The sequence below is a fragment of the Priapulus caudatus genome, unplaced genomic scaffold (genome assembly GCF_000485595.1).
Source record: "Priapulus caudatus unplaced genomic scaffold, Priapulus_caudatus-5.0.1 Scaffold415, whole genome shotgun sequence".
NCBI lineage: Eukaryota > Metazoa > Priapulida > Priapulimorpha > Priapulimorphida > Priapulidae > Priapulus > Priapulus caudatus.
This window is the reverse complement of record NW_014577476.1, coordinates 14,583-33,349: the sequence shown is the minus strand read 5'-3', so window position 1 is coordinate 33,349 and position 18,767 is coordinate 14,583. Positions and strand designations below refer to the sequence as shown.

Sequence of the window (18,767 nt, the reverse complement as noted above, 5' to 3'; positions counted from 1 at the left end):
TGTGTGTGTGTGTGTGTGTGTGTGTGTGTGTGTGTGTGTGTGTGTGTGTGTGTGTGTGTGTAGTGTGTGTGTGTGTGTGTGTGTGTGTGTGTGTGTGTGTGTAGTGTGTAGTGTGTAGTGTGTGTGTGTAGTGTGTGTGTGTGTGTGTGTGTGTGTGTGTGTGTGTGTGTGTGTGTGTGTGTGTGTGTGTGTGTGTGTGTGTGTGTGTGTGTGTGTGTGTGTGTGTGTGTGTGTGTGTGTAAGTGTAAGTGTAAGTGTAAGTGTAAGTGTAAGTGTAAGTGTAAGTGTAAGTGTAAGTGTAAGTGTAAGTGTAAGTGTAAGTGCAAGTGTAAGTGTAAGTGTAAGTGTAAGTGTAAGTGTAAGTGTAAGTGCAAGTGTAAGTGTAAGTGTGTGGGGGATTACAACGCGGACGGTAGCTGAACTGTTTCTGTAGAAGCTGGGGAGGGCCTAGCAAGCATGAAATGATGTTAGCTATATTTCATTAAATGAAGCCACTTTCTGAGACGAATATCATAAATGTTATTTTTATGTGCACGTGCGTGCGCATGTTAATAACAGCATATGGTGAGACCCATTTTTCCGTACGTGCGTGTTTGTATGTGTACGTGAATTCGAGCGCACGTGCGCGCGTAAGTAAAAAAAACATGGGTGATTACGCTACCTGAGTGCGTGCGAATTACATTTGCGTGTTTTCTATATATCTGTACTAGAAGTCTGTACTTTCAGTACTTCAGCCATACTTCCAACACAACCAATTTATCACTATAGTGTTCAACAATATGGCATCTTCACATCTCAACGACATCAGCCCAATTATATCAAAGTATCGTTTTCTTGTTAGTATTTAACTTGTGGTAAGTAATTATTTCAAACAGTCCACCTGGCCTTTGTCGTATTTCTCCGACCACTACAGCACTTACTGGTATTGCTTGCATAACAGCAAGCCTCTAAAGTGAGGCTAACATGTCTTAGAACACTAGTACACAATTTTTTTCACAAAAATATACAAAGCACATGGAATCTGTTTGTTTACTTCGTGCTGACGCGGTTACAAGATGATGCCACATATTTCTCGCGAGACCCTGTCCCTGTACGTTTACATGTTAACTTGAATAAAGCAATCAAATTATTATTGTTTTTGTCAATACTTTGCAAGCGTTTGAATCCGAATCGATTTCATTTCAACACGTTTCAAGTGTGAAAATCCTGGTCAGTTTGCTTTAAACACGTTTCAAACGTAAAAATGCTGATGATTGCATTTAAACACTGGATACAAGTATCGGATTTCCTAGTCGACGCCCGCCACGATTTATGCCCAAACGCTCTTGTAGATCTGGATACACCTCAAGCACGAGCTTGTTTACTATAGATGTGTGAACTTTTTTGAGTGACTGCGTGTCAGATGGGCCTATGGAAGTTGTGCTACAGTAATGTTGTGTATATATACCTACTGCCCGGTGTCATCCATATTTTTTTCTTGATCACCTACGACCATGCTCTAAATGATTAAAAATTTTCATCGGATCTCTATAGTTCACAGGAAAATAAAGTTAATCTGAGTTAGATCCATAATAAACCATGCTCGCTAACCTTGCTCTATTTTACGTTTATGTTTACACACTCGCGAACGTGCTGACCATAGAGAGCCTTCCACAACGCATGCTGATGATGTACAGTGATATGATCAATATAGAGTGTCGTTTCCCTCGCATTTACTGTGTTTTCGCATATACTGCCGTAGGAAACCGTAAAGCGCGACGTCGCTGTAAAATTCAGTCGTATTGAACAGATTCAATTGTGAAATAGAGATTATATACAGTAGAGGCGGCAATGGCGCCGCAGCAGTCGTCTGACTTCACGATTCGACGGCGCGTTTTCCATTCCTTTCAGGGAAACCTGATCGACACGTCAGAATGTAGTCGACTCCATGCCTTTGCAACGAATATATTTTTTTTTTATGTACGAATACAACAAGTTAGTGGGCCATGAGTTTGTTTATTGAGACATTCTGTCATATTGAATCACTATAAAACTAGGAATATTATCATTGAACATAATTACCATGTCTTTAATTGGGGGAATGGTGAGTGTAGGTTTATTATGGAGTAGCCTAGTCGTTGATCGCTCGGTTCCATGTAATGATGAATTATTCTTTGCTGAAGTCCATGATTCTTTGCAATGATGAAGTCCATTTGTAATATACATTTTCCTCTACTCTTCACTCAATGCGGAGTACATCTACTTAATTTTACCTTTATCATAAAGCGGGCAAATTAGAACTAATAAAATCCTGTTATATATATATATATATATTATTATTATTATTATTATTATATAAGTTATACACATTGGGGTTTCGTCGTTCTGGTGCCCGTTGCCAGAAACAAAATTAGTCTTAACATTAGTCTATTCAATAACAACCGGGCCCCGGTTGTTCAACACTCTGCATGAGCGACCCAACTTTGAATAACTATGCTTTCTCCTTAGTGCCCTCAAAGATTTATATTATTCAGTGACGTGTTTGCGCACAGAAATTTCAGAAAACGGATTTCGTGAGTCTCTCTGAAGTAGCTTGCTTCATTGTGTGGCTGCTTTCATTCGAATTCCTTTGTGCTCTCTTTGGCGAGTGATTTTAGTAGGCCAACGTTTCGCGTAAATTAATGCAAAACTGTCTGTCGCAAACAATAACCCCAATAAGTTACGTGTTTATAATAACACCAGCTTGTTTATCTATATACGGTATAGTCTGAACCTAATTCGAATACAAATTACGATTAGCCGTCACCGTGCAGTGACCACGCCAAAGACAGCATTAGTACCATGGTGATGGTTACCGCTTTTATTACGTATCGATGTCTCTATTCTAATTATATAAGTCCCCGCATTTGATTTCAATCTTCTCTTAGTTCAAACCAAAAAGACAATTGTCGCTTCTGTGCGTGAAATTACGTGATACGGCTCGAACAAATACATCGCTTTAGTATTGCATTTCCCCAGCTAGTGTTTCTACCAGTTGGTGTTCATGTGTTTTGCAGAATGAAATAAATACGCATTCCAGCAAACTGACATTGCACTCGATTGCCACAAACAGCCTTGTTATTGAACTATGCTTTAACTCATTCTGTCATAGCTTTTTTCAGGTCCCTTGAATTACGTTCTTCTGACCTTTCAGCGTCCGCGGTTGAGATAACGGCGCCAAAGGTTGTGGAGCAGGGCGAGAACATTCGACTAGAATGCAATGTGACCGCAAAACCTCGGCCACCAGTGAAGGTGCTTTGGTTCCACAACAACTCTATCATCATTATCAATCATGATGAGAAATCTCTAAGGACAAAAGTGATGTATAAACGAACTAGTTATTCGACTGTCAGCATACTGACAGTACAGAACGCACAGCGAACAGATTCTGGAACCTATATGTGCAAGCCAGACTCTGCTACAGGGACTAGTGCGGAAGTGCTCGTGGTCAATGGTAGGTAGCGAAGTAATCGTGTAATCGTTGTTGTTTCGTTGTTAATTGGTGGAATCGTTGTAAAAGATTTATGGAGTGATGACATCTCATAGTCGCTCCGGGTACAATCGAGAGTACATGAAGGAGAGATGATCTCTCATGGGTACGCCTGATACAATACTATGTAAATATTGTTTTAAATTTTGAATAACTGTGTTACATGGCTCGAATAGGTGTTGGTGCTAATGCTTGTACGGCTGTTGACCATGTCGCTGCTGCAAGTTCTCTCGGCCATAATGTCGAGGGCGCTGTGACAGAAAAGTCCGTACGCGGTCTTCGAACACTAGCAATGTATAGGCCTTATATATACTGTCTGCGACAGTAATCGCGAGATTTCTAAGTAATTATTTTGATTAAATTAAAGGCATCGTATGGCTATAGCTGATAAATAATTCAAAAACATCCCTAGGACTTTTTTACTGAATGCGTTTAAGTATCGCAGCAAGGCCCAATGACTACGTTGTTAATCAATCTCTTATGCAATGCATTTCAACTTTATTTTGACGATTATCTTTTAAAAAGAACTGGTATTCTATACATTGGCATATCAAACGTGTTGTACGATGCCATTTACAATTATTACGGCAGACATTTGCATATAATATTGAATGGTTTGTTATAATTTGTGGAGTTTAGAAGTGGAGTGTCTATCTTGAGTATTCTAAAAAACATAATTGATCAATCATTTATGATACAGATTAAACCTAACATAATTGAAATTGGTAGGCAGATCACGATTTTTATGCGGATCATGACGTAATTTAAATGCGATTTCAGCCATTTCTCGATTCTTGCACATGACGTACATTAAATCGCGTGTTGCATGATTAGTGGAATTAAAGTCCCTTGTCGTATATGTCTTACAGGGAAGAGACCGGAGGCGATCAAAGGCGACACAACATCATCATCATTATCGTCGTCGTCTATCAACTGTAAAGGCAATACGAGAGCATTGATCGTGCTGCTCGCGGGATTTTTGTTGGTCTCCTATACATCTCCTCTATTTGCAGCATATTGATAACTGTGCGGTATTACTACAAAAAATAAAGGACGTATTGGCCGAGCAAGGAATACTGCCACAGGCGTAGGATGGAATCGCACAAGAATGGCAACAACATCTACACAATAACTGCAACAACAACAACAACAACAACATTATCATCAGCAACAACAACAGCAGCAGCTGCTGCTGCTGCAGCAATAGCAAAAGAAATAATCACAAATAATAATAATAATAATAATAATAATAATAATAATAATAATAACAACAATAACAATCAAGCTGTGTGTAAATAAATGTGAATATTTTTCATGACTGTATTATTACGTGATGGCGCCCGCATCCGACTGTGCAATAATATTAGACGGAAAGCTACATACATAGGCAACCATAGGTCGACTGAATGTAATGCTCCCTGTGTCTGTTTCTATTGAGTGGTGTAGAAATTGAGATTTGCGTTTTGATGACACACATGCAGTCGCAGATATTAAGAGCGTTAGACTTGTGGTCGTGTAAGATCGCGCCCAAATGCTACTAGAAAATGCAACGACGTGGTGAATGTGCCAAAACCGAACGCAACGGGGTTTCAGTCGTGTTTAAAGACTTTGACAAGAAACTGTTATGATGGCACTAAGTTTCATTCACTCGAACTGAACATATGCCCAACAACTGTATTCATTGACGGTTTAAAATGCAAACAAACCGTCTGGTCTTGCGTTCGTACTCAACTTGCGCTGGACACACGAACGAACTATATATTTACACATACTTGGAAACACTTGCTCACAGGCGCGCACACACACATGAACACGCGCGCGCACGCATACATACACAAACAAACAACCGCATGCACGCGCGCTCACACACGCCCACGCACACTCGCACGCAAGCACACACGCGTGCTCGTACAGAGACGCACACACAAGCACTGATTCTAATAGGTAGCATGAGCTTCTATGCAAACAAGCATTTCGTATTCAGCACGCGATCCTTCGTCGGAAGTTTTGTTTTATGTGCTACTCGTATTGGCAGTTAATACTATCTATACTATTATGAGTTTACATTGAGAATTGAGCGCGTGCAACCGAATCCAAATTTGCCGTCTAAAGGAGCCGCTACTTCTCACATTGCATGAAATGTCATGTCCGCGCATGAAAATCTTTTTGTTAGTTATTGCCACTGATCTGCTACGGACGTACGTGTCACCTCTAACTCGTAGTGACAGTGGAAAGTAACGTATCTGTGGTGGATAATCGCTGTCGCGTCCACCTTCCACTAGTCCCGACCCTAGTCCTCGTGCAACGAATACATATAAGATACATAGTGACAAAAGAAATACTTTGTCAATTTTCCTGTGACAGCTATCGCTTGATATCGCTGACAACGTGTAAACGATGTTACGGGGAATGAGGGGGGGGGGGGTGGCTGTAACGGATAGGTTTAGCCAAATAAATTTAATGGAAGAAAGTTGTTTGCATTTTAGATTAGCAAATTTGCTAGTCGCAGAATGAATTTGTAAAAAAGTGTGGAAAGTGTTTCAAGGGTAGTAATTGAGACATCTTGTGAATCGGTAGTAGAAGACTGTATTGACGCTCCTCTGCATGACCGTGTGCAATAGTGTGACCGTGTTCGTTTAGTATGAGTATAAATGTACATTGTAATATATAACGACAAAGCTGTACATTGTAATATGTAATATGGGGTTTTACTGCAGTTAGGTGCACCAGTGAGCATTGTTTATAGAATAACCAACCACCAACGCGCTGTAAGATATGAGATGACTACTGCAGTTTGAATGATGTACGCGCAAATTATAATAAAAGAGTCACGATTCAATATACAGTAACCGAATCACACTTAGATCGAGAAAATAATGTGCACAGCAAGCTACCATTGCTCCCATTATTGGGAAAGAGAATAAATGACGTAGAATTGTTGTTAGCAATGTTGTCATGAACGTAGGTTAATATCGATTGTAGGAATTTGTACTGTGCACCGTTGATTGCCTGTCAAATCTATACAAACGTGGGCACAATTTGCTCGCAGATGCTGAGCTAACCGGGTAAATTGTTTAGAATTAGAAACAACATAAACGTTGTTTCCCTTTTGCTCATATATGTTTTTAGCCGAGAATACTATCACTTGCTTAAGAGGCCGGTTCGCGATTTTTGAATGAAAATGTAACAATCGGTAGTTTCCACCCAATAACATTTATGCTTCATTCTAACTATGCATAGGGGGACTGTTATTGATACGAACACCTACCAGCAACGCGTAGATCCCGTAAGTCTTAATTCCACGTCTCAGTCCTATCGCAACATTTTTATAGACGGAAACCTGCGAGGCACATCGTTGAATTGATGGCGACGGGCTGTTGTTAACTGGATGTTTTGTATGTATATTAAACTCTGTGTTCGTTCAAAGATGACAGAAAACAATACCTTTTCGATTGCTCGATTTTTTCCGTTAATTTTATACTGATAAGCACCCGGTATCCACTGTCAATAACCTCAAATCTCGTTTATGGTAGTGACGGATTTGATAGACAGGTCATACATATAGGCGCACGCACGCACGCGCACGCATTTATACAGTTAAGCTAAAATAGCAAGTCATCTTGAAACATTTGTTGTAATGGCGCAGTGATAACTAGGCTGCCCTCTCACTATCGCTTTCGTTTTCAGCCGTTACTGTTGGTAGTTTGGATCTGCGAGGGATCTAGTATGGGGCAACCTAATTAATGACATCAATATGATTGCACAATCATATTGATGTCATTAATTAGGTTGCCCCATACTAGTCTGTGCAGTGCAGCTCTCCGCCGACCAACTTGACGACTGTGTAGCGGACTAGTTTGATGTAGAATCACAACTGCAGTGATAGTCACGGGTGAGGTAGGCCTAGTGAACAGAACAGTACGCCAGAATTGTTCGTGAACACACTCTTTTTTCGTGTTAAATAACGGTAAGATTATTGAGGGGTGCTACCAGAGCAATTCGTGATCAATGAAGATGTTAGACAGTCCACTATTTCTAACATAGTTTTCAGTCCTTGTGAAACGATGTTTTTCATTTTGACTGTTTTATATCTCACGACTTGTCCATTCCTTAAATGTATTTTATCAGATAGAGATAATGTGACAGTGCTTACAAGATCGCAAAGGCTCAGCGGTATTAACGATGTTTCTGTTGGATGATTTCTCTCTCTGTCTCTCTCTCTCTCTCACCCTTTTTCTCTCGCCTTCTCCCTATGTGTATATCGCTCTAGAGCTCTGTCCCACGCTCGCGCGCAGATTCTCTATCTATCTATCTATCTAACTATCGATTTATTTATCTATCTATCTACCTACCTACCTACTTACCTATCTATATATGTATGTGTGTGTGTGTGCGTGCGTGCGTGTGTGTCTGTCTGTTTTGTCTATCTATTCTATCTATTCATCCATCCATCCATTTATCTATCTATATATCTCCCGATTCTTTCTCTCGCTCTCTTTATCGTCTCTCTCTCTCTCTCTCTCTCTCTCTCTCTCTCTCTCTCTCTCTCTAAACCGTCTTCAAATTAGAACCGAAATACAGTTTTACAAGTAGAAACGAAAACGGTTACAATGGCAATCACGTAGACGACTGAAATATAATATAAAATCTGCTATTCGAATCCTACTGTACTGCACATATCCTACAACGTGCTATTGATATATTGATATTGTCGAATAGGAACCATCCTTGCTCCGATATGCTATCGTTGTTGTTACCCTGAAATAATGTTTTGACCGTGACTAGATTTGACGAACGGATTTCGGAAGAAGTTTTTAACGTAGAGCAGCTACGTGCTTGTGAAACCTGAAACTTAGCAATCAACTGATTGTCTGCTGCATATACTTTATTTACTATATTTATACTTTTATACTTTATCAAGGCTCATTGAGAAGCAACGCACAGTGTAACTATCATTACAAATTCCGCCTCTTCTCGCTTCCGTCTACACAGCCACATACCTTTATCTATGTAAACCAGACACCGACCCACATCCGAGCTTCTATCTACCTTTATTGCAGTCACTGCTATTGAAGCCCCGCGCGGCCGCAATTCTGCGCCTGAATCATATCTCTCGGGCGCCGGGAGGATTATCGTGCCGTCCCCGGTTGTTCTACATACGGCACAACAGCTCGCGACTGGTTAGTGGGGTTTATCCGCTCCTCGGCTGTGTTGCTGTGTTATTAGAAGAACGCTGCCGTCTTATTATCGATGCGTCCATCGTCGGTCGGATTTTGTGTAAAGCTCGGAAGCAATAGCCGTCCGCATCGGAAAGGATCGGGTGCGGACTGCCAGTATTCGGTCGTCTCATTTCGTTGCGAGCGCATACTCGGGAAGGCTATCGTTGTTTCGTCATGGAGGTCGTGCTCTCTTATAACGCTCGACGCCAGGTTAGATACGATATTTGTAAGACAGGTGCCTTCGTTCCGGATCGGTTAGAAGACGACTCCCACGTTTCGAGCACAAGCGTGTTGCTAATTGGGGTAGAAGAGGATGACACGAAGACTGCGAATGCGGGCACACGGTAGCATGTGTACGCGAAGTGTATAAAATAGCGACATTGTCGCAAAATAACTATTTTTACCATATATTTTAAATACACAATGGAAAGGCGTCATGCCATCACGACAGCGGATAAGAATGGCGCCGGCGTTCGCGCACGCTACGCTTGTTGACAAGAACAGGATGATCGACGGCTTCTTACGTTAATACAGCAGTAGTTGTGATTCGCCATCCGCGTTTAGTTACATTTCGTAGAATGCAGATTTCTTTCACGGATAATTGAGCGCAGGTGACGCGACACGGCTCACTCTATGATTAGCGTCAGAATTTTAATGCATGAGACCAAATTTTAATTTTTGCTCGCGTTAGCATTGTATAGGCCTAAGTGATTGTACTGTACCGCTAGTCTCGGTTCATTTCAACGATATCGTGATGTTTTTCGCTTTTCGCTTTTCGCGAGGGATTTCGCTTAAACTTCACACCGGGTTAAAGTGATTACGTCACCGTAAATAGTAAAAAATAAAATAATATTTCCACTTTTTCACAAAATATAAGTAATTCTGTTCACTTTTTATGGTTAAATTGCTGCATAACTTCTTATTTTACTATATTGTTCGATGTGAACATACACTCGTGACGCATACATAGCCCATAGCAAGCAATTAATGTCAGGAACACTAATATCAAATCGTCCAGGTTTTTTGGATTTTTAACTAGTTGAGAAACAATCTTATCAGGTAAGAATTGGACGATACGTGTAGTACCGTTAGTTCTTACTTTTAATGTAAAAAAATGGCAATTTTTTTTATACAAATTTTACCATAGAAAATTCGTGACGTAGTCATTTTAAGCGTGAATCGAAAACGAGTCTGGTATATTTTCCAAGCATTTATGTAAGCTAAGCTCGTGCCCGTGACGTTGAAGCGTGATGTAATATGCAAGAAATAATAACATTATTTATGATTTCCAACTCGCTGAGCAGCAAAAATGCTACGTAGATTCACTATGCATTTTGAGAACTCATAGGCGAAATAATGCGGCCGCGGCAGCACTTTTGCATCAAGACTGATCTGCTTCTGAGAAATAAAAGGGTCCATATAACGTCTAGTTACACCACACCTTCCGTTCTTTTTGCTGCAGTCTAGTAATTTATTAAGCCAAGTAATTTCCCAGTTGATATAGGGGCGCAATTAAAACGGTCCCCGAACTACGAATCTTCTTTGGCGAATCTCTTCGACTTCTACGTTGGTAATTAAATAAAATAAAAAAGCGGCTTTCGTAGTAGACAAGGTCGATATCGTCGTTAACCGTACGATGCGGATATTTAATTAAAAACGAGGTCATGCTTCTAATAAATACGAAATGTTAATAGCACTTAATGTTGTCTGTGAATATAAACGAATAGATAGTCGCGTTGGTAACAATTCGGTGTACAACTCACTATCGAGCTCGTGGTTTACTTGACGTTCTGCCTTGCCATTTGAACATCTATATGCTTGCAGATACTACATATAATTGCAGAATACCGCACACACTGTGGGAATTCTGTCCATATACCGCAAACTCGTGTTTTTCTGCTTATATTCGTGCGCATGCAGCTAGTCAATACTTGCACGCGTCATCGCGCGCGGCACACGCCATCCCCGACACGTCTGTTTGAAGTTGCACGTACAGCGCTGTATGCCATTCTCTGCACGAACGAATATAAGTCATTGTTATGTACAAACGCAGGTTATTGTTCATCCTCGAATTATTTCGTTTTAAAGCTTCAGACTCCGAATAAATAAATGTATGGATAGATGGATAGATAATATATTCTTCGTGCGCACGGAAACCACTTCGTTTGTTGACTCCGCTCCGTGTTCAGTTGCGTAGAGATCGGCTGCAAAAGCTAGCGAAATAGATGTTTCCAACCTATGCCGTATTTAATTTCCGTGCATTTTAAAGACATTATTTTGTACGCTTATTTTTGCGTCGACATGCGATATTTAGGTTCGATGGAATAGGAGAGTGGGAAACGGTTGCATTATAGGCGAGTGATATAGGGTGTACTTTATTCGCATGTACAATAATCGTACTCCTATGCTAGCAGCCATTTTTCATCATATGTACACTTCAAAATACATACTCCAAATGCTTGTTCGCTCGTGAACCCTTGATGTAATTTCACAATTCCTTTACCTGGAGTACGTCAGGTAATCACACAAGAAATTGTAGATTACCACCCAGCATATAGATCTACCGTATACTGTCGATTGCGTGTGCATAATCGTGATGCGCACAATTAAAGATAATCAATTTAGTAGCTTGCACAAACTGTCAACAACAAACATTCAAGAACGAACGTACCTGAAGACGTACTTTCACTCAGCACATCAAGCTGAAAACATTTTTTAGTAAAATATAGCAACAGACAGATGTAGATGTATTGTTGTGTGGGGAGGGGGGCATAATAGGTTGCTCAAAATTAAAGTCTGCATAAGAACTAGGAGAAACCCAGGGGTCCGTTCTCGGGAACAAAATTAGTCTTAACATTAGCCATTGAGTTCATGGCGTTTCTGACAACAGGCCCTTGTTCTGCACTAAACGACCACGTTAAACCTACTGGTACTTCCATGACCACCATACTGCTAAACGACCATGTATTTATAGAATAAAGGAAGATTCTTGGACTGAATGGCTGAATAACGTCTGAAGTGATACAAGATATCTGACTACAGCAATCTGTTGATTTCCAAGCAATTCCAGGGTGATTATTTGACTCATTAGCTCGTTACCTTTTCAGGCCGATTAAAAAATTTCATAATAGGAATTCCACAGTTAACTACTGGTACATATTAATAACGCTGGCCTGAGATTACTAGATCCACGCAATAATGTAATGACACCGAGTTAGATCATATGCTATGACAGGTCATTTAACATTTTACCAAGCAAGTTCCTATCCAGAACGTTTTCTAGTTTTACGAGTTTAGTTTCTTACGAGAGTAGTGGCTCTAAGCAGAATAGATTATATGACTACAAATAAGTTCAGTCTAAAAAGTACAAAAATCCTAGAGATATAACACCAGTTACATTTACTGACATTTAAGCATTCTCACATAATGGTTAAATGACATGAGCTTCTACACCCATAGAATAACCTTATCGAAAAAATCCAACAGTGCCACCTGTAAACTAATAAAAGAAAATGCCATTTTCTACGGTTATGCTTTATTGAAGAGAAAACCTTAACGACAGCAATAAGTCAGCACTTTCAAATATTTTAGATATGAGACGACACACGAAGCTTTAGCTAGACTTTTTAGTTTGTGATGACAAAAAAATGAATAGTTTAGAAATTCTATAAAACCGGGTTTCGTGTGCTTCAACATTGTAATGCAATGTAGAGATCACAGTCTTCAGTACCAAGAACTTTATACAGGGAACTGTTTATCAAAATCGGCTGGTACTTCAACATTTGCTTCTTTTGCTAAGTATAGCATCTCATCTGAAAAAAAGTGCAAATTCATGTGCTGTTATATTTTATATTAATATATACATAATATATATATATATATAAATAAATATATATATCAGGAGTTAATAATGACTCGTATTTGGTACTGATTTCACTACATTTTTGTCATACGAGTTCGATGTGAATAAAATGTATACAAACATGAGCTTCTTTTGTTCACTGGTCCTTATTCTATCTTCCGGTAGTATTACAAACCGCGTAGCTTCCTTCATTTTGACATAAATCATACTTTTGCACGACATGGTTTTCACGTTATTTACCGTCGTGTGGCGTAATCCAATCACACCATTTGGCGTAGGCCCAATCACACCAGAGCTACGCTCATCACGATCGCCCCGTCCTCAAAAAATGTGCCCGAGCGTGGTGAGCGTGGTTGAGAGCGTGGCCAATTGGGCCCCAGCCGGGCCCAGCGCCGATACTACGATCTAATTACGTCCATACTACGATCTAAGTGCGTCTTTAGTCTCTTTACCCCGATCTCATTGCGGTCAACAAGCTTTCACCACGCTCAACACCACGCCCGCATCACGCTTGCACTGCACGGACTGCGTCTTTATTGCGACCAATCAGATCGTGTTGCGTTCGAACGATGCTTGCACTGCGCCTTAGCAACGCTCACCGTGCCTCTACTGCGCGCCAATCACGCGCCGACTGCGCTGGCAACGATCATATAAATACCGCGCCGCGTTCTGTACGTCATCATTCATTCTGCCGTGCTGTCAAGATTAACATTAAGATAATTAAGATCAAAATTATCAACTTAAATTAAGATTAACATCAAGATTATTTTCTACGGACACAACTATGCCGCCAAAAGACAAGGGGAGAGCCAGCAAGATCTTTGTTGTCTTCTATTTCTCCTCCTCGTCCTCCTCAGCATGATGAGGGCTTGGCATCAAGTAGTTCGAGTTGTCCTTCTACGAGAAACATGGCATGGAGTAGTGTTGCCTCATCCATAGTGGACAATGAACTGGTGGGTGGCCAGGGTAGCACCCCAAATTATACCCAAGTTTGCAGGACATGATCTGAGCGTAACTAACACGTAATGCGAACGCCACAACGGTGTAGTCTGCGCGTGTTGGGCGTAGTACAATCGTAGTACGAACGGGTCGAGCTTGCTGAGCCGCACCATGGTCATAGCGAGAGCGTGTCGGTCGCAGAGACATCTCCATGGACGTAGTAACAGCGTGATGAAAACGTATTGACATCGTGCTGAGAACGGGGCGACAATTTCAGGCACCCGACACGCTTGCGATACGACATTAAGTTCGTACTACGCTCGAGTTACGTGGGTACTACGCCTTCCACGTCTCTAATACGCCCGCACCTGCGCTGTATTTCGCCACGCTCGCACCACGATTATTTGAACATGTTCAAAGTTTGGCCACGCTCTCCACGCTCATGCTGACTGCACCTGCGCTCGATCACGATCGCAGTACGTCCATATACGTCCACACTGAGTTCTACACGTTTCCACCACGCTCTTAGAGCGTAGTACGAGCGTAGTGAGATCGGGCCCTGGTGTCGGGTATAACGTACCAAGCAGTAAATTCGCATACACAGCAACTGGAAGGAGGCGCGGCAGGGAATTTAGGCCGTATAGTCTAGCCGAGTGCAGAAAATGCGCTGGTCTAGGGCCCAGTCACACCAGAGCTACGCTCATGACGATCGTCCCGTCCTAAAAAAATTGCCCGAGCGTGGTGGCGTGGTTGAGAGCGTGGCCAATTGGGCCCCAGCGGGCCCGCGCCGATACTACGATCTAACTACGTCTATTACTACGACCTAAGTGCGTCTTTACCCCGATCTCATTGCGCTCAACAAGCTTTCACCACGCCCGCATCACGCTTGCACTGCGTTCTGCGTCATTATTGCGACCAATCAGATCGTGTTGCGTTCGAACGACGCTTGCACTGTGCCTTAGCAACGCTCACCGCGCCTCAACTGCGCGCCAATCACGCGCGCGACTGCGCTGGCAACGATCATAAAAATACCGCCGGCCTCGTCTATACATCATCATCATTCTGCCGTGCTGTCAAATTAACATCAGATAATTATTAAGATCAACATTATCAACTAAATCAAGATTATTACATCAACAAGATATTTTCTACGGACACAACTATGCCGGCCAAAAGACAAGGGAGAGGCCGTGGAAGGGGAAAGGCCGAGCAAAGACCCAAAGAGTCTATCCCACAAACTTGTAGTCGGCATCCACAAAGCCATAAGCACCACGGAAAAGAAGCCTTATAGGTAATGACAATGAGCCAGAGTTCCGTGGCCATCTGATGGCCACATGTTTTCCGTCGATGCACCGCAGGCATGGGGCACATTCCATTTTTTCCGGAAATCTTCGGCAATGGCATGCCATCTTCTGGCATCGTAGGACACGAAATGGCCTCCTCTTTGTGTTCTTCTACAATAGCCTGGCACACCTCTGGAACCAACAGCGATATGGTGTGCGGGCCACCTGAAGTCTACACGAAGTAAGGATATTTATCACCCGATGCAAGATGCCTTATGGTGATTGCCAGTATCAGTCCTGGTTCAGTGCTTTTTCGTATCGGGTGTCCTGCTTCTGGATTTCGCCAATTCTGACAAGCAGTTCATCGAACATCTCCGGAGGCCATCCTCAGGAAGTTGAAGAAAGATGCTTGATCTTTCATGCGGAGCTCAGGCATGAGGCGATCATAGTGACCATAGAGGTCGTCTTCCTACCGAAAGCGCGGACGCACACGCCAGAAGATTCTTTGTTGTCTTCTATTTCTCCTCCTCGTCCTCCTCAGCCTGATGAGGGCTTGGCAATCAAGTAGTTCGAGTTCTTCTACGAGAACATGGCATGGAGTAGTGTTGCCTTATCCATAGGGACACTGAACTGGTGGCTGGCCAGGGTAGCACCCTAAATTAAAACGTATGAAAACGTATTGACATCGTGCTGAGAACAGGGCGACAATTTCACGCACACCGACACGCTTGCGATACGACCATTAAGTTCGTACTATGCTCGAGTTACGTGGGTACTACGCCTTCCACGTCTCTAATACGCCCGCACGGCGTCGTATTTCCGCCACGCGCGCACCACGATTATTTTGAACATGTTCAAAGTTTGGCCACGCTCTCCACGCTCATGCTGACTGCACCGCGCACGGATCACGATCGCAGTACGTCCATATACGTCCACACTGCGTTCTACACGTTTCACCACGCTCTTAGAGCGTAGTACGCGCGCTAGTGAGATCGGCGGCCCTGGTGTGACTGGGGTATTAGAAATTAAGTTTCATTGTGCCCATGATGGGTTTAAAAATTAAAACTATTTTACATTTAAACTATAGTTAGAATGGGGTCAGGTCAAGTTAGCTCCCAGTTCCCAGTTCCTTATTCGAATAAGGAACTAGTAACTAGGCAAAGCAGTTACCAGTTCCCAGTTCGAAATGCAACATTGAATTTGGAACTGGTAACTAGGCAAAATAGTTACTAGATACTTATTCGGCTAAATTAACCCTTTGGCACACATTTATTTAATCAGTTACCAGTTCGATACCCAGCTACTTATTCAGTTACCAGTTCGAAACCTAGTTACTTATTCGCCTATATGCCATTAAATGATCTTATTTGGCTCTTTACAATTACCTAAAGGTTATTCAGAATTGGCGTTTACGACTTTGCAACTTGGCATGATCGCGAAAATCATTTCTGTTTGATGCTCCAAGACCCGTTTATTGATTTTCCGGATCAGGCATGACCTGTTGCACAGTCGTAATGTAGGCCGAAATTACCGATAGCCTCAGAATAGCAAAGAATGTTTGATGTCTCAGCCATAAAGTGTGGTGTGCGGGTAGCTTTAGGCCTTGGGACCTTGTAAAGGGCCAAATAAGATCATTTAAAGGCCTATAGCGAATAAGTAACTAGGTTTCGAACTGGTAACTGAATAAGTAGCTGGGTGGCGAACTGGTAACTGGGCGACAAAGGGTTAATTTGGGCTCTGAATGACTTTTATAGGACCTTGTAACGGGCCAAATAAGATCATTTAACGGCATAGGCGAATATGTAACTAGGTTTCGAACTGGTAACTGAATAAGTAGCTGGGTGGCAAACTGGTAACTGGGCGACAAAGGGTTAATTTTGGCTTTGAATGACTTTTAGGACCTTGTAAAGGGCCAAATAAGAAGCTCAGTGAAGTTAGCTCCCAGTTCCCAGGCAAAGCATTTACCAGTTCCCACTTCCCAGTTCCTTATTCGAATAAGGAACTGGGAACTGGTAACTGCTTTGCCTAATTACTAGTTCCTTATTCGAATAAGGAACTGGGAACTGGGAGCTATATAACTTCCCTGAGCTGTTAGGGGTACCTTGCTTCTATGGTTGAATCCAGCAGTTTTTCTTTTTAATAAACGCTGCGCTGGTAAAATATCTGAACTACTTCACCTGCAGAGGAATGATGTGTATGAATTTTATCGAGTAAATTGACACTCCAGCCGATTGTAGCTTTTCACATGTGTTTTGCATAGCAACCGTTAGCTCTAGTATCTATAGCCCGCATACAGTTGACGCTGGCGCTGCCTGAGGCGATCCCTGCCGCGCCTCCTTCCAGTTGCTGTGTATGCAAATTTACCGCTTGGCTACGCCACACGACGGTAAATAACGTGAAAACCATGTCGTGCAAAAGTACGATTTATGTCAAAACGAAGGTAGCTACGCGGTTTGTAATACTACCGGAAGATAGAATAAGGACCAGTGAACAAAAACAAGCTCATGTTTGTATACATTTGTATTTTTATTCACATCGAACTTGTACGACAAAAATGTAGTGAAATCAGTACTAAATACGAGTCAAACTCCTTTGTCATTATTAACTCCTGATATATATATATATACATTCAGTTTTCAACCGGATGGAATATTAAACGTCATGATTAGACATAAAGTAACCACTTATATCACCCTTATACAATTTTAACTTTTGTACAGCTTACAAATACCTAGCCTAGTAAAGTCTAAATAACTGGGAAAATTAGAGACAATTTTTTTTTACATCAAATGAAAAACCATTCAGGTGTACACCAAAGATAATGAAAGGTGTTAGCAATGAATGCCTAGTTTTCCCCTGTGGTAGGCTCTGTACTACAATAAACCACTTCACTTCAAGTTTAGAGAGTCAGACATCAATTATTCCAACCTTACTCCTACAAAGATTGGCACGTTGAGGTGAGAATCATGAGTTTTACATCACCGATGGGATCATTGAACAAAGGGTTCCTGGTTCCTACTATCAGGGTGATCAGGCCATTTTCCAATTTCTAACACTGAATATACTGTGTGCAAAAAACAGTGTGTCATACAGAATAGCATGTTACCTCGTGTTAGACGTGATTTCTCTTGTGCCAGTCTTGCATCCCGGATCACCTTCTGCTTAGCTTCATATTCTCGCAATGTGTTCTCCTTATTTTGCAATCGACCTGAAGCACATCAAGTTTAATATTGAATGTCCAGTTCATTAATTACTATTACACAGTCAAGCATACAGCAGATTTATTTAGATGAATGGACAACGCATGTATTATTTGTGAAATGTTATAATCATCTGTAAAATAGACTGCATAGCCAAGCACTAGTCAATTTCTAGCGCTAAAATGACGGGATAGGATAACAACATTAGATTTAACAAATGGATTAGGAAAATAAGTTAGAATAAGCCAGTTCGTAGTTACAGTCTGCGCATGCGCGAACTTAGCCACAAATTCTTCCGGGTCAGGTCATTTGTGACAAAATATGGCGTATTTCGACCGTACAGTACACATACGCATGCATCTGTGTCGTTGTAATGCTACAGTCTTCGCGTGTGCGTGCGTGCGTGCGTGCGCACGTACACGTTCGTGCATGCGTGTGAACGTACACGTGCGTGCGTGCGTGCGTGCGTGTGAGCGTGCGTGCGTGCATGTGCACGTACACGTGCGGGCGTGCGTGCGTGTGCATGTACACATGCGTGCGTGCGTTCGTGTGCACGTACACGTGCATGCGTGCGCGTGCGTACATGTGCGGGCGTGCGTGCGCACGCACGTACACGTGCACGCGTGTGCACGTACTCGTGCGTGCGCGCGTGCACGTGCGTGCATGCGTGCGTGCGTGCACATACACGTGTGCGCGTGTGCGTGCGTGTACACGTACACAGAATATATACATGTACATATATACGTACTGAACCGA

General features: G+C 42.1%; 1 protein-coding gene and 1 long non-coding RNA gene across 2 annotated transcripts; one reads left to right on the top strand and one right to left on the bottom strand.

The window, feature by feature from the left end:
• The first annotated feature begins 1,830 nt into the window (after window positions 1–1,830).
• LOC106810161 lies at window positions 1,831–4,529 on the top strand. The gene is made up of 3 exons (XM_014813444.1): window positions 1,831–1,915; window positions 3,173–3,472; window positions 4,378–4,529. The coding sequence occupies exons 1-3, from the start codon at window positions 1,831–1,833 to the stop codon at window positions 4,527–4,529; spliced, it is 537 nt and encodes a 178-aa protein (XP_014668930.1).
• A 7,711-nt stretch (window positions 4,530–12,240) lies between these two features.
• Window positions 12,241–18,016, bottom strand: LOC106810165. Its single transcript, XR_001393970.1, has 2 exons — window positions 17,918–18,016; window positions 12,241–12,539 (listed from the first exon to the last, which is right to left on the bottom strand). It is a non-coding gene; the product is annotated as an uncharacterized LOC106810165 (long non-coding RNA).
• Between the last annotated feature and the right edge of the window lie 751 nt (window positions 18,017–18,767).

Excerpts from the sequence above, each read along its gene's own strand:
- LOC106810161 (XM_014813444.1), top strand. The coding sequence starts at position 1,831 with ATGGCGCCGCAGCAGTCGTCTGACTTCACGATTCGACGGCGCGTTTTC. Across the intron at positions 1,916-3,172 it reads CCTGATCGACACGTCAGAAT|CGTCCGCGGTTGAGATAACG; the intron begins GTAGTCGACTCC and ends CTGACCTTTCAG. Across the intron at positions 3,473-4,377 it reads GGAAGTGCTCGTGGTCAATG|GGAAGAGACCGGAGGCGATC; the intron begins GTAGGTAGCGAA and ends TATGTCTTACAG.